General features: G+C 45.7%; 3 protein-coding genes across 3 annotated transcripts; 1 reads left to right on the top strand and 2 right to left on the bottom strand.

Annotated features, from left to right (window-relative positions):
- Window positions 1-192: 192 nt before the first annotated feature.
- LOC128708988 (run domain Beclin-1-interacting and cysteine-rich domain-containing protein) lies at window positions 193-2,761 on the top strand. The gene is made up of 5 exons (XM_053803974.1): window positions 193-1,286; window positions 1,369-1,536; window positions 1,869-2,066; window positions 2,132-2,285; window positions 2,543-2,761. Exons 1-5 carry the CDS (start codon window positions 193-195, stop codon window positions 2,759-2,761), a joined length of 1,833 nt encoding a protein of 610 aa, XP_053659949.1.
- A 2,231-nt stretch (window positions 2,762-4,992) lies between these two features.
- LOC128708227 (UNC93-like protein MFSD11) lies at window positions 4,993-9,323 on the bottom strand. The gene is made up of 6 exons (XM_053803190.1): window positions 9,234-9,323; window positions 7,000-7,169; window positions 6,178-6,354; window positions 5,830-6,101; window positions 5,323-5,759; window positions 4,993-5,157 (listed from the first exon to the last, which is right to left on the bottom strand). The coding sequence occupies exons 1-6, from the start codon at window positions 9,321-9,323 to the stop codon at window positions 4,993-4,995; spliced, it is 1,311 nt and encodes a 436-aa protein (XP_053659165.1).
- A 1,983-nt stretch (window positions 9,324-11,306) lies between these two features.
- On the bottom strand, window positions 11,307-12,514 carry LOC128714478 (dual specificity mitogen-activated protein kinase kinase 6). The gene is made up of 2 exons (XM_053809355.1): window positions 11,863-12,514; window positions 11,307-11,794 (listed from the first exon to the last, which is right to left on the bottom strand). The coding sequence occupies exons 1-2, from the start codon at window positions 12,512-12,514 to the stop codon at window positions 11,307-11,309; spliced, it is 1,140 nt and encodes a 379-aa protein (XP_053665330.1).
- Window positions 12,515-13,087: the final 573 nt, after the last annotated feature.

Here is a 13,087-nt window from a genome sequence, read left to right as displayed (position 1 = left end):
CGCGGAGAATGGGTGCTTTGACGCGTGAGCTTCCATCGCGCATTCCATACCGATGTGTTGACAAACAAGTTGTACCGAGCGAAGGAGAAACCACACGCACACGACTGCCCATATATACGCATTGTGCTTCAATTTGGCAGCAACAATGACGATTTAGCAACCTAAAATCGACCTGCAAATCATGGACAAACAATGGTGAGTGAGTGGTCAAAGGAATCATCAACGCGCACAACTATCATGAGCGATCTTCAGCACGGCAGAGCGGGAGTAGCATTAGACAAACGGTCCCATAGCACAGACAACCTTGCGGGTAGTGGTACGAGAGAGGTTGGTACGTTGGCGAGCCGTCGGTTCCCGAGCGCTCCGAACCTAGTGGACCATGAGTCAGAGATGGCCTTTGTGATACATCGCTGTAACAGCAGCAGTAATAGCAGCAGCAGCAGCAGCAAGCGCATTCCACCGTTCAACTATTACGACTGCATCAATCCAACATCCGCCCCATCAACAACGCCCCCTACGGGTCCGATAGAGTATGGGGAGTATCAGGCGACACCGCCGACCAAATCCCGATCCGTCCAGATGAGTTTCTTGGATGATCTCGTACCGCAGAAAGGGCGTCGGTTGCGGAAGCACTTTAACGAGTTAGAACCGTTCGATGGTCAGTGTCGGTTCTGGACCGATTCCCCGCTAGAACGAATACATCCGGAGCAGGGTTGCATACCTATCCTGAAGGCCGTTTACTTTTCGCGCAATAACAATGATCTAGACAAAGAGAACGCCCACTTTAAGCTGGCCGAAGCGCTTATTTCGACCTTTGAGTTGCTCAAGTGGAAAAGCTTTTTGAATCGCACACCGAGCAGTCTGTCGAATCTTGATTGGGAGATGCCTAGCGAAGGAAGTGTTACAGTTCCGGCCGCTAGCGGCAGTACACGGAAAGGTACACTTACGGCAAACCAATCTGATACGGATCCGTTAGATGAAAGCTGCGAGGCGATAGAGGCAAAGGAAAGCATCTACGACGAGCGAACGTACTCGGCGGAAGAGATAGCGATAAGTCTGCTGGGGAAATTTCAAGATAAGCAGCTTCCATCGGCGTGTGATTTTCTTTGGCTGGTGTCGGAACAGGACGCACCACAGAAGCTGCTGCCGGTGCCGAGCGGAGGCGTAATAGATCCAGATGAATCGTCACATCACCCACACGACACGGGTACGCTTATACGTGGTACGCAAGAGTGGGCTCCACCCCGGCCACAGGTCATATTCACCTACCAACCACCACCGCTAGAGTAAGTGAACGAGAATTGAATTTCATGTTGCGTGTGTTCGATAACAAATTACCGTCCTTTTTTTTTGTTGTTAAACCTGCAGACGTCGCGCACAAATCATTCGGCAAAGTAACCGATGTGAGGGGTGTGGCATTAAGGTAAATCCGACATATTTGAGCCGCTATCGATATTGCCACTACACAGGGAAATATAACTGCTCCGGCTGTCACAAAAACCAGATGGCCATTATACCGGCACGCGTCATACAGCGGTAAGTGTGTGAATTAGTTTTGTATTTTAGGACCAAATTTCAGTTGTGCTCAATAAATCTTTTGCACAGAGTCGTTAATATGAATCTACAATGCAGAGTCACTGAAAACAAGAGTCGTCTCTTAAAATGATGATGATAATTCCTCGAACATCCATGAATGCTCAAAGATTCATAAATCATCATGGATCCTCATAAATGCATCTTCAGAGTGGAGAATAAAATTCATCCATTCAGTTCAAAGAAACATTCAAATTCATGAATCTGAATCATATTCACCCAGCACTAGAACAAATGATGAGTTTTTTTTTGTTATCATTTCATTATCCCCTCAGGTGGGACTTTACCGTGCTTCCCGTTAGCGTATTTGCGTACCGGGTGTTGGGTGATATCTGGAGCACACCTCTGTATCGTGTAAATCATCTCTATCCCGAACTGTACAGTAACGTGAAGAGTCTACGCATGGTACGGCAGGCTCGCGCAAACGTAAAGTACGCCAAGGACTTCATCATGAACTGCCGCCATTCGAACAGGTTTGTAAAGAGCTGCTGGTATGATTTTGATAAAAAAAAACTAAATAATTACTTCGATTGTCCAGCTCACGCCGTGTCTTCCAGGAAGTGCCTGAATACTATATCTCCGACTTTGACATGTGGTCGATGGCGGACTTTCTCGCTGTTAAGAGTGGCGCACTATTGCGACTGCTCCACTCGATTGTGGCGCGCTGCGAACGTCACATTTTAACGTGCGAGGTAACAACATCTGCGCTAACACTAGAACTACCAAAGGGCTTTTTTTGGAAAATTTATTTATAGACGATATTGAAAGGCTGGATTGTGTTTTAATACTTTTTGGAGTTTTTATTATAGAATAGCAAATAGAACTACAGAGATATTGCTTAGCTTCCAAAATAATTTGATTAAATCGTACCAGTCAAAATATCAAACTTGATCTGATAATTCCCAAAGATGGTGCCTTAATACGTAGTCTGACTGCTTTTTGTTCTTAGCTTTGTCTCGGGCGTGGCTTTGTGTGTGAAAAGTGCATCGGCACTACGCGGAAGGAGCTGTGCGAGCTGTTTCCTTGGCAGCCACGCGTGATTCGGTGTGAAGAGTGCGGTGCCTGCTACCATGAGGCTTGCTGGCGGAAAGACAAAAGCTGCGAACGATGCAACCGGATACTGCGACGACGGACAGAAGCACGAGCAGAACAAACGGAAAAATGCTAGCAGAAGTAGCGTGTGGGAAGACGTGGCACATCACCCTAGAAGCAAAACGTAAACGTCATCATCCTTCGTGATGCATGTGCTACGAACACGGATGCAAGACCAAACCTCGTGGAATGTGTCAGATCGTGTGATGTGAAGGAATTAATTTATTTTAGCTATCGTCTAATCTCATGCTTATGCAGGAATCGGTTAGAATCCGTATAGAATGATGTCCTGTGTACAGCATACGTTTAACTCTATTATGTCTAACGAGACGCGCGTGTTGGATGCGATTGGTTCATTACTAAATGCTATCCGACTGCATGACACACGTTTTCGTCCGGGCTATTTACATGTATAAAATATATACATATATATAGACACACACACACACCGAAATTTCCATAACTGAATAGCTAATGTTGCGTATTGTGCGACTCATTACACGAGGCTTGGACCTGTGCCTTACCGAACCAGAGGTCATGAACGTCAATCATGAGACGTTCAACGATGAGACGAAAGAACACTTGGAGGGAAAAAAAACTTAATCCCCACCTGTTCCGCAAACCATCCCAAGCGAGCTGATTCAGAGAAGAAGAATATATAATGACCTTCGGCGCGGTCGGTGTGAGATGCTGCGGACACGCGGAAAGCTATGCGGATATGATGGTGAGCTGCGTTAAGGCTTCACAGGTAAACCGTACCGAACGACACAATCATTTATTCGCGTACCACGGATACGGGAACAACATACCCACCAGGCTTAACAAGGCTCTCCTCAGGCGCTCTTCGGAATGGTGCTACTCAACGTATCGTGGTTGGCCAATCGGAACAGGCGCAAGGTAAGCATTATAGTTCGGGCAACACTGTTATGATATTGATTAAAGAAGTTTTGCTTAAAAGTGTTGAAACGTAACGGGTGTTTAAAACTACGCACAAGGTTTTCAGTTTAGATTGTGCAATGTAAAGCCTGTATGCTTTTACAATTCAACATGGGAATGCGGAAGTGTTTGTTGATTAATCTATACGCGCTTTTCCACTTGGCCTTTCCAAACTTACAAATATTTTAACGGTGATTAACAGTTTAAGAATATTCGATCCAATCCAAATTCATTGTTCAGAAAGGCCAGATTCGTCTAGAAAACGCAGCAGTCTATACAAACTTAAGAAGTAGTCCTAAGGCTAAATAATCAATACATTATTTGGTGTGTTTCAAACTTTATTGAAAGCAAGTCAACATTTTAACATCTTTTTATCGCAGATAATGAAGTTAATGTTAAGCTAAACGTGACGCTAATTGGCACGTGCTGATCTTTTGACCGCGTTCTATCGGTTCTGTTGTCGCCTTTAACACATCACACCGGATTCCACACGTATGAATCATGGGTGCTTTGTTTAATACATTCCGCACACCAATGACCCTAGCGAGCAACAGGGCAAGGTCATCGCACATTCGATACTCGGCGATGCTTCGCCATTTTATTTTAAACGACGATCAGTTCGATGCTTCTCAAAATAATGCTTACTGTTATTGGGCGCAGCATTGTATTAGATTTTTTTTTTTACTAATGTTTGCTTCTCTTTTCTCCATTCAAGGCATCGTCCGGCTACGCCGTCATCATTGGATTGGTGGCGTTTTGTGTGGTGGGGACGGTGCTAACGACCTGCGATGGTGCAATTCTTCCCGCTGCCTTAGGTAAAACAGAGAGTTCAAGCTAAAACTATTTATGCTAACAATTCTTAGGAACACACGGAATGCGAAAATTTATCTTACTGTGGTTGAACCTGAATTTGGAATTTTAACATTTGCTTAAACGTTTTCTTTAATAACCTTTTAAAACAATAACGATTGTTAACGGATAAAACATTAGGAATTAAAATACGAAAAAAAAAACAATTTGAAAGTAACATTTTTTAAAGAATATCGTAACATTAAAAAACTTACTCATTTTAACGGATAATGTTACACCTTCTTATGGGAAATAACTTAAGGGCTACTACGGTTCTGTACACTAATTAATTGCAAATACTTTCACTGCTGTTAACACATCTTTTTTCCGTTTTTCGCTTTCGCTTTCTGTTTGAAAACAGCGGACAGTCCAGTATACTTCGGTGGAATCGTACCGGCGAATGGGCGGTTCGGCAAGAAGATACACCATTTTCCCAACACGATGGACCACCGGCAGCATTCATCGGCGGTTAGCAGGTAAGGTTTTGCCTGTCTTGAAATCACAACAATCGCCGCAGTTTACTTACTTCTCGTAATCTCGCTCCAACGTGGGTCGTTCACGCTTAACAGCGAACTCCACCAGGCAGAACGTGACCGTTCCGATGATGCCTAGCAAGACCAGTATCACCAGCTGTACGTGCAGGCCGCAGTAAGAGGAGTACACGAAGCTGGCCGCAGCAGCCACCGACTAGATTAGAAAGAAGGAGAAAGAAAAACGAAACAAGAAATGAATATCGCTATGTAAGCGACGAACCCACACCATTCAACTCTTTTTATTTGTAATTTCTACATGATAAAAAGAGAGAAAATAACGCGTAATTTAGATCTTTTACGATTTTTAGTCAATACGCACCTGTGTAAACTTAAAGATGGAGAACGCTTCGGCCGGTTGGTTCTTGAATACACCGCCCAGCATCGAGTAACACTGGGTATTGAAGCAAGCGTCACCGAGACCGAGCAGGAACGAGCAACACATAGCGATAATGGCACTTGGTGGATGAATGTAGGAGAGTGCGTCCGTGTTGCCAAACGGTGCACTATTCGGTAGATTAAGATAAATTAGGAAGTAAGCAACCATGTGCAGTACGCCACCGGCAATCACGATCGGGTCACGACCCCATCGGGTGGTAGTGCGGGTACCGAGGAGTCCAAACGCTACCCCACCCAGTACCTCACCGACGCCAATGAACACGCCGTTCAGGCCAACGTACTGTTTGGCCGAGGTGCCGATTGCGTTCGTGAAACCGATACTCGAACCGTAAACACCGCTGAAGAAGGATAGCGACAGCCCTGTGGTAGATGATATACACATAAGTATATGAGGTAGTTTGACCAATTCTGTGACCGGTGCCATCTTTACCCGTGTACACGAACGTAATGCTTAGCAGTATCATGCGTGGCGTTTGGAATAGACGAATCGCATTCAGGAACGCCTGTCGCGGACGAACCTCAGTGTTCAGTTCCACCGGCAGATCTCCTACATTCGCCGAAGGACGGCGCAGGCAGGTCAGGAGCACCAAACCAATGATTGCTACCGCGATGAGCACCGCAAACACAATACTACGCGTCGTCTCATCGATATGCGTCTTGCCCTGGAATGTGAAGAACACCAACAGGTTCCCGAAGAACATGCTGGGGAAGAATATATGGAAGGATTGATCGATTAGATGTTGATTTGGCAATGTTGCTAAACGGTCTCTAGACGAACCTCATCTGCAGCATCGCCCAGAAAATGCCGGAATTGCGCGAAATCGTTTCACCGGTACTGCACTGGGATAGGTACATGCCCTGCCCGGTCCAGATCAAGGCGGCACCGGCACCCAGTACCACGCTGCACCCATACAGTAGGACGACGTGCGGTACGAAGAAACTCGCCATGAAGAGACTGTTGGAAGAGGTGGTGAAAAAAGACACTCAGTGAAAGTAAATACGTAAGTATTAAAGTTTGTTTAGCCTGCGAAGGTAATGTTCCAGTACAAAGAGATGTAATACAAAGTCTACCTGCTAAAACAAAGAATTCTTTGTTGAATGAATCATTAATTGATACTCAGTGTATAATGGCTTGTTCGAGTGAGTAATCTGCCACTCAAATAGTTTCTTTTGCTTAACGAAAAATCGATACGGTAGATCTCCATATTTTTATGGGGCGGTCCGGTTGTATGATGGTAGCGGCGCCGATCTTCACACGAACGGACCGGACCAAAAATCCCATCTGGACCAATCCCCCGTGCGCAGGACTCACTATCCAACTACGGGTAAATAAAGTCACAGAAAGCCAGAAATGGCAGACCTGAGGTTGTTGTGCCGATAAAGAAGAAGAAGATCGACAGATTTGGACAGTTAATCAAAGATGAAAAGCGCAGTTGGAACATTGTATCAATGCGCGGGATGAAGTTGGCTGGTTTAGTCCAATAGAACGGCTAGTTTCGTTCGTTGATTGCGTTCGTATTGATTGAGTTGATTGTGGCGATGGTGCTGTTTGTTTGGCTTTACTGTGCTGTGCTTGGTTCGGAGGTTGGCAAATGCTTACCAGTAGGTGATAGCACCGATGGCCATCGCCAGCCGCGGTCCGATGGCGGACAGGACTGACGGCATGACCCAGTTTGATAAAGAGAGGGCAGCATAGATAATGGCCAGGCTCGTGTATCCGTCACCATTGAAGGAGGGGACGTCTTTCTTGATGCTGTCGATGATGGTTTGCTGGAACGGAGGACAAGTACATAGTGCGATTGGTTATAATTTCATAGAAGATCCCATATTTCGTTGAGACGTGTGTTGGAGCATGGTTGGCGAAATTCTGCCTTTGTATTTCCTATATGCTTCGCATGGTTTCTATATAAATTTGAAATTATTAAAAAAAATATACAAACGACCCAATTCCAAATGCGAAGGTCGTCCGGTGTCTAGCGGATTAATCAATCCGCCACGACCTTGACCGTCGACGTATTTTGGAAACGAAGTAAAAGGGGAAGGAATTGGAGGTAGTGTTGCACTGAATAAGCTGATGATACTCATACTGCCCACACTGTTCATGCCATGACTGTTGTTTGCATATTGATGGGGTGGGTCTGAGCTCTGAGGTCTTAAAAAAAACATCAAGATGCGTTAAGCCGCTCAGCCATGACCTCAAAACGTGGGGAATCCAAGAACACCCCCTCATGCGTATAACAACCTGGCCAGTTTTGAGGAGGAAGAAGGGGAGGAGCGAATCAAAGAAAGGGAAAGAAAGACATAAACAAATCATGTAACAATATTAATAATGGGGTCCCACATTGCACCAACTTGTTTGCCTGATTGCAACATTAATTGACATTAACGTACGGCCAAGGCAGGGATCTTGAAGATTAGTGCATCTCGATACATTGAGTATCTCGTTACCAATGTGGTTTATACAAGACAAGTCAAAGAATCACCGCTCTTCTCCACAAAGAGGAGAAAGAGACTTCTGATGTCCAAAACCCCTAATAATGTTATAACTACTACTGCATCGCTACTCCAGGTATGGGGAAGGGAGCCGGCAGATTAATGCATTTTAGCTCGATATACTGAATATCTAGTGATAAATGTTATTATCGTTTTGTTGCAAGTCAAAGAATTACCTCTCCCCTTCACAAAGAAGGGGTGGGGCTGCTTCAGGTATGGGTAAGGGAGCCGGAATGTTACTGGAATTGCCGGATGCCGGTGTCCTTGAAATCGTTGCCAGGCCTTGATTCCAATTTCTTTGCCCAAACCAGTTCACCACCCTGTTGACGAGACGGGCAAAAGCCAACCACGACAGTAGGCGTGGGTAGAAAGGTTTCGCTCGATGTTGTTTGTTCCGACGCAGGTAAAAGAATGTTAAGAAGTGGAAGTTGTCCTTCAAGCGAGCTCTCTAGTAATAAGGTTCTTGCCTAACAAAAGACTTAAATCGTTAGATTCTGAGCTTTAGTACAATAACACCAGGGTCTTTGGAAGATCTAATACGGTCTAAAGGTTACGCCTTATCGATTGACACTAATCGACTTATCTGTGTTCAATAGTTCAATAATCATCCGATCACCAATCCATGCTGATCAAGAAAATGCTTCCCTTAAATCCCTAGATTTGACCATCGGACGTATTCGAGTGTGCAGCTGATATCGAGCAGCAAACAACTGATAGCCGCGTCCAAAGTGGGACATCAGCCCATTACATTTTGGGATTCCAAGCTTCTTGAGCAATTACATTCGAGCACTCGCGAACACGCTAAAGTGAAGAGAAATGGATTGCTTAATCGGTAACGTAACCGATTTCAATATTTCATACTCACACTTTGCTTTCGTTGAGGCTTTCTTCAGTTTCCCGTCACCTACAGTGAATATATGCATTTTCCTTTACGTCGAAACGAGCTTTTAAATCAATTATGAGGCAGGAAATCAATTAAATTCAACATACATCGCGCTCATGACTAATATCTTGAAATCAGAATACTTGAAGTATTTGATGGTCTGTGAAAGTGCTGGACGGCAGATATCGTTTTGAATTTGAAAGTCCAACTTCTGAGGAATTTAACTTTTGGGAGGGGTATTGTTCTAAGACTTATAAAACAATATCTTCACCATTGCTATGATCCTCCCGGAAATGTCAGAATCGTTGCATGGCTTCAACGATGAGCAACTGTTACAACCGTCCCGTACGCCAATGATCGTTGGACACCTTTTTTTCGGTGGAATCGGAAAGCTTCATCGCATGTCTTCCGCATTCCGAAACACGAGCCCGGTGGTGGGAAAGGTTCCAATTACCTACCTCAATATTGCCAAGCGTTTGAAACGAGGTAAAGATCAGCATGAAGCCGCCGCCCAGCAGCAGCACATTCACCAGGTTTCGTTCCACCATCGTTCCGCACGATCAATTACAGCAGCAAAACAAAACAATACACACAACGCACAAAAGGCACGAGAAAGCACACAGCACAGGAACGGTTTACGCCACGTCCGCGATCGACGCTGGGCAGATTGCGATTGAGCAGGGGGCACAGTCCCGAAAACAACGCCGGGCATGTATGCGGAGCGCGAAGAGCAAAGCCCGCCCATATACTGGACAGCTGCACGCATCACTTTCATATCGCTCAATTGTGAGTAAAGCACTCGCCGCATCACCACTACCAGCGGCCCAGGATGCGAGTACTACCACCGACCGGATTATCGAGATCGTTTCGGCGTCATTGGAAAGTGTGTGTATGGGTGTGTGAAAGACAGAGAGAGAGAGAGTGAGAATAAGCAGAGAAGAAGGGTTCTTTCATATCAGAGGAAGCTGGGTTTGGAGTTTACGGAGCAGTAAGATTAATATTGTAACCTTATTATCTCTTATCATACAGTTGAGTGTGAATGACACTGACAATCGGAAATTCGTTCTTGATCTCGTTTAATTATGTTCCCAATCCATCATAATAGGACATGATTGACACATATCCATAATAATTAAAAAGTAACATTCTGTTCAATTCGATAATTTTTTCTCCTTCTTTCGTACTGTCTTTAAAATGCACTCAAAAAATCTGCCACCAGCCGAACGTTATTGCAACAAAGTAAAATGGAGATTTCCCTATATGCATATACTCCCTCTTCTCCCTCTCCCTCTCTCAGTGGCATGGTGCACCGGACAGTGGTGTAAATGGTTTTTATCTTACACCAGCCCACCAATTCGAACGGGTACAAACGCAAAACGCAACGGCACGATCAAGCGAAAGTGTACGCAAACCGAACTGTTCGAGCGTTTCACCAGTGCGAAAGCGCCCGTTTTCGTCTTCCCTAAAAAACAAGTTGCTCACAAAACCCAGTCAACCCTGTTCCTAATAAATAACGGAGGGGAGGTAAATGAAAAAAGAAAACTGAAGGTTATAATTTTTGCCTACTATTTTGCGAATGTTGTACGGTTACATTAGCTCACATGTCGTTGAAACCTAGCTGCAACACCCTGTAATCTATTTGAATGGAGCCACTTTTCTAGGCAAACAAGAACGAGGTGCAAGAGCGCGCGAGATAAAAAAAAAACCTTCCTACAGCGCTGACAGCTGCAGGTCAGTTACATCTGTGATCTTCCAGCATATCATCGCGCTTATCTCAATTATGCAACTGTAGCGCCGTTGACGAGAAGAAACAAGAGAGACAGAGATAATGAGAAAAGTCAAAGCAACTCGCGCATTGCAAAACCCTGCTTCGTACTCTTCTTTTATTCCGCGCGATAATTCCTCGGTACGACCAGAGAATCCAGCGTATTGCAAACCCTGTCAAACGGCAAACACACAAGTGTACGACTTGAGTGACTCACATATCAACAATTCCAGCCGCGGTGTGGCACAAATGTGTATATGTTTAAAAAAGGGCTAACGAAAAAGGGGAAATACATAATTTTCCATTTAATCGCTTTGTTTTGAGTCGCCTCGTGCCCTTCGATTGCCCTCTCAAAACTATTGGGCTGTAATTTTACATCAAACCCTTCTTATGCTCTCTGTCGCTCTCGATGTGGAGTTTATCGTTGCCCGGTTGGCAACAAATTTAATTGTTAATGTTATTAAAAGGGTTTTATGTATTTGTGATCTTTCTTTAAATTAAGTAACAATAAAAAAACATACTTTCCGTTATTGGCGCGCTGCTTTGATCGAGCGTGTAAACTAACCCAACGCGCGCGCACACGCTTTGTTACATACTTATATATTTTTTTGTTATTGTTTTTCACATTGTTTTGTTATCTTTTTTTTTACTTGCTTGTAGGTGTGTACCGTTTTTTACACTGCTGTTTCCCTATCTTTTACTCATAGTTTCAAAAAAAAAAATATAATAATAATAAACAATCAAACATGCGTTATTTACACTCTAGTCAATCCGCCGTCTCGCCAGCACCGTCACCGGCCGCCGGCACACCGTCCCGCTCGTCCAGTATCGCACACACGTACTCCGCCATATCACTGGTGTCGGCCTGCTCGTCACCGGCACCATACCGTTGCAGAAACTCCATCGCCAGCAACTGTTCGTAATTGCCCCTCTGCTGGTACTTCTTCTGCAGGCAGCTGGTGGTGAACGCATGAAACTCAACACTGAACTCTTCCGAGTCCGGGGCAGCCGACTTTGGCAGCCGGGGCGGATCGTCCTTAACAACCTGCTTCAGTTGCTCGAACGGCGTCCGCCAGGTTGCGTACGGGAAGCGTCCGGTCGCTATCTCCACCATCGTGATGCCGAGCGACCATACGTCCGACTTGATGTCGTACCCGGCCGTTCGGCTTCCGGATCCCGGATCGATACGTTCCGGTGCCATGTACGGTTTGCAACCGGCATCGATTGTTTTTGCCACCGAATCCACCAAATAGCCTGCAGGGCATAGCACAACCAGTTAGTAAATTGGAAAGTCCGTCTACAGTAGGAAACGCTGAACTTACCAGAGATACCGAAATCACACATCTTCACCTCGCCCCGTCGGTTCATGAGCACATTCGAGGGCTTCACGTCCCGATGGATAACGCGCAGCTCCGTGTGCAGGTAGTGCAGGGCACGCACGATAGCCAGCGCAATCCGGCCGAGTATGCGCTCCGGGATGGTTCGACCGGGACGTTTATACACCACCGGATAGAACTTGTCCACGCTCGTGTCCATCACCTCCATACAGATCCATACATCTCCCTCGCGGAACAGTGCACCGTAAAACTGGACGGTATGCCGACAATCACTCGCCCGCATTGACACATCTAGATCCATCAGCAGACGCTTCTGCTCTTGCGACTGAACACCGCCCCCGGGGCCACCACCCGCACCCATACCGCTCGTGACGGTAATGCGCTTCACCGCCATCACCGTGCCGGACGGTTGGTGCAGCATCTTCTCCACAATGCCGTACGCACCCCTGCCGAGGTCGGCCAGTTTGCGCAGGTGATCCGCCTCGACGACGAACGATCGCTCGCCTACCGTCAGCGTACCGCGCTTATCCAGGTTGCGCGGTGTCGCACCTTCGGCACTGTCCGGCACCGTACTACCGCCACCGGTGTCACCGTCCCCGAGCTTGAGCTTTATAATTGGTTTGTTTTTCCGCGGCATCTTGTTACCGTGGTGTGAGGAGTAGCAGCGGTGGTGCAGTGATATACACACAGCAGCCAACCCGAAACCGACCGACAACAGAAAAACCTTGCGTGCTTCTAGTTGGTTGATAAAATTGGCAAACCGTACCGCGAGCTGTCACAGGCGCAACAGGGTTCTGTCACCTGTGGCCACAATCGGTTTTTTGACAGCGTCGCACTATACGACACAAGTACGCCGACTGTTGGCTACAAATATCGTTGTACGCGAAGTACCAATTGTGCTGCTATTGGTTGCGAAAGCAATGAATCACATTGATTCTGCTCACAGATGAGATGAGCTCTTGGGATAAAAGGTGGACAAAAACGCAGGAAAGACGATGTAAAGGAATGAACCGATTGAATGGTGATTAATTATTGATTAATTAAGCAATGTTTTCTGTGATCTGGTTCACGATCGGGGGAAATCCAAAGATTTTTCTGCATGTGGTTGTGAATTTGCATTTCATGAACACGGATGTAAATAATCGTTTGTGTACATTTGGTGGAGTATGATTTGACAGCTGCTACGTGTGATTTGGAATATTTGAAATGG

The sequence above is a fragment of the Anopheles marshallii genome, chromosome X, assembly GCF_943734725.1.
Source record: "Anopheles marshallii chromosome X, idAnoMarsDA_429_01, whole genome shotgun sequence".
NCBI classification, from domain to species: domain Eukaryota; kingdom Metazoa; phylum Arthropoda; class Insecta; order Diptera; family Culicidae; genus Anopheles; species Anopheles marshallii.
Note: the sequence above shows the minus strand (reverse complement) of the source record. Positions and strands in the feature narration are given on the sequence as shown.

Bases quoted from the DNA above. Each gene is read 5' to 3' on its own strand.
- LOC128708988 (XM_053803974.1), top strand. From the start codon at position 193: ATGGTGAGTGAGTGGTCAAAGGAATCATCAACGCGCACAACTATCATG. The intron at 1,287-1,368 runs GTAAGTGAACGA...TTAAACCTGCAG, and splicing joins TACCAACCACCACCGCTAGA to ACGTCGCGCACAAATCATTC. The intron at 2,067-2,131 runs GTTTGTAAAGAG...TCGATTGTCCAG, and splicing joins AACTGCCGCCATTCGAACAG to CTCACGCCGTGTCTTCCAGG.
- LOC128714478 (XM_053809355.1), bottom strand. From the start codon at position 12,514: ATGCCGCGGAAAAACAAACCAATTATAAAGCTCAAGCTCGGGGACGGT. The intron at 11,795-11,862 runs GTAAGTTCAGCG...TATGCCCTGCAG, and splicing joins GTGTGATTTCGGTATCTCTG to GCTATTTGGTGGATTCGGTG.
- LOC128708227 (XM_053803190.1), bottom strand. From the start codon at position 9,323: ATGGTGGAACGAAACCTGGTGAATGTGCTGCTGCTGGGCGGCGGCTTC. The intron at 7,170-9,233 runs GTAGGTAATTGG...CCTCCGTTCCAG, and splicing joins AAACGCTTGGCAATATTGAG to CAAACCATCATCGACAGCAT. The intron at 6,355-6,999 runs GTAAGCATTTGC...CTCTTCCAACAG, and splicing joins ATCGGTGCTATCACCTACTG to TCTCTTCATGGCGAGTTTCT.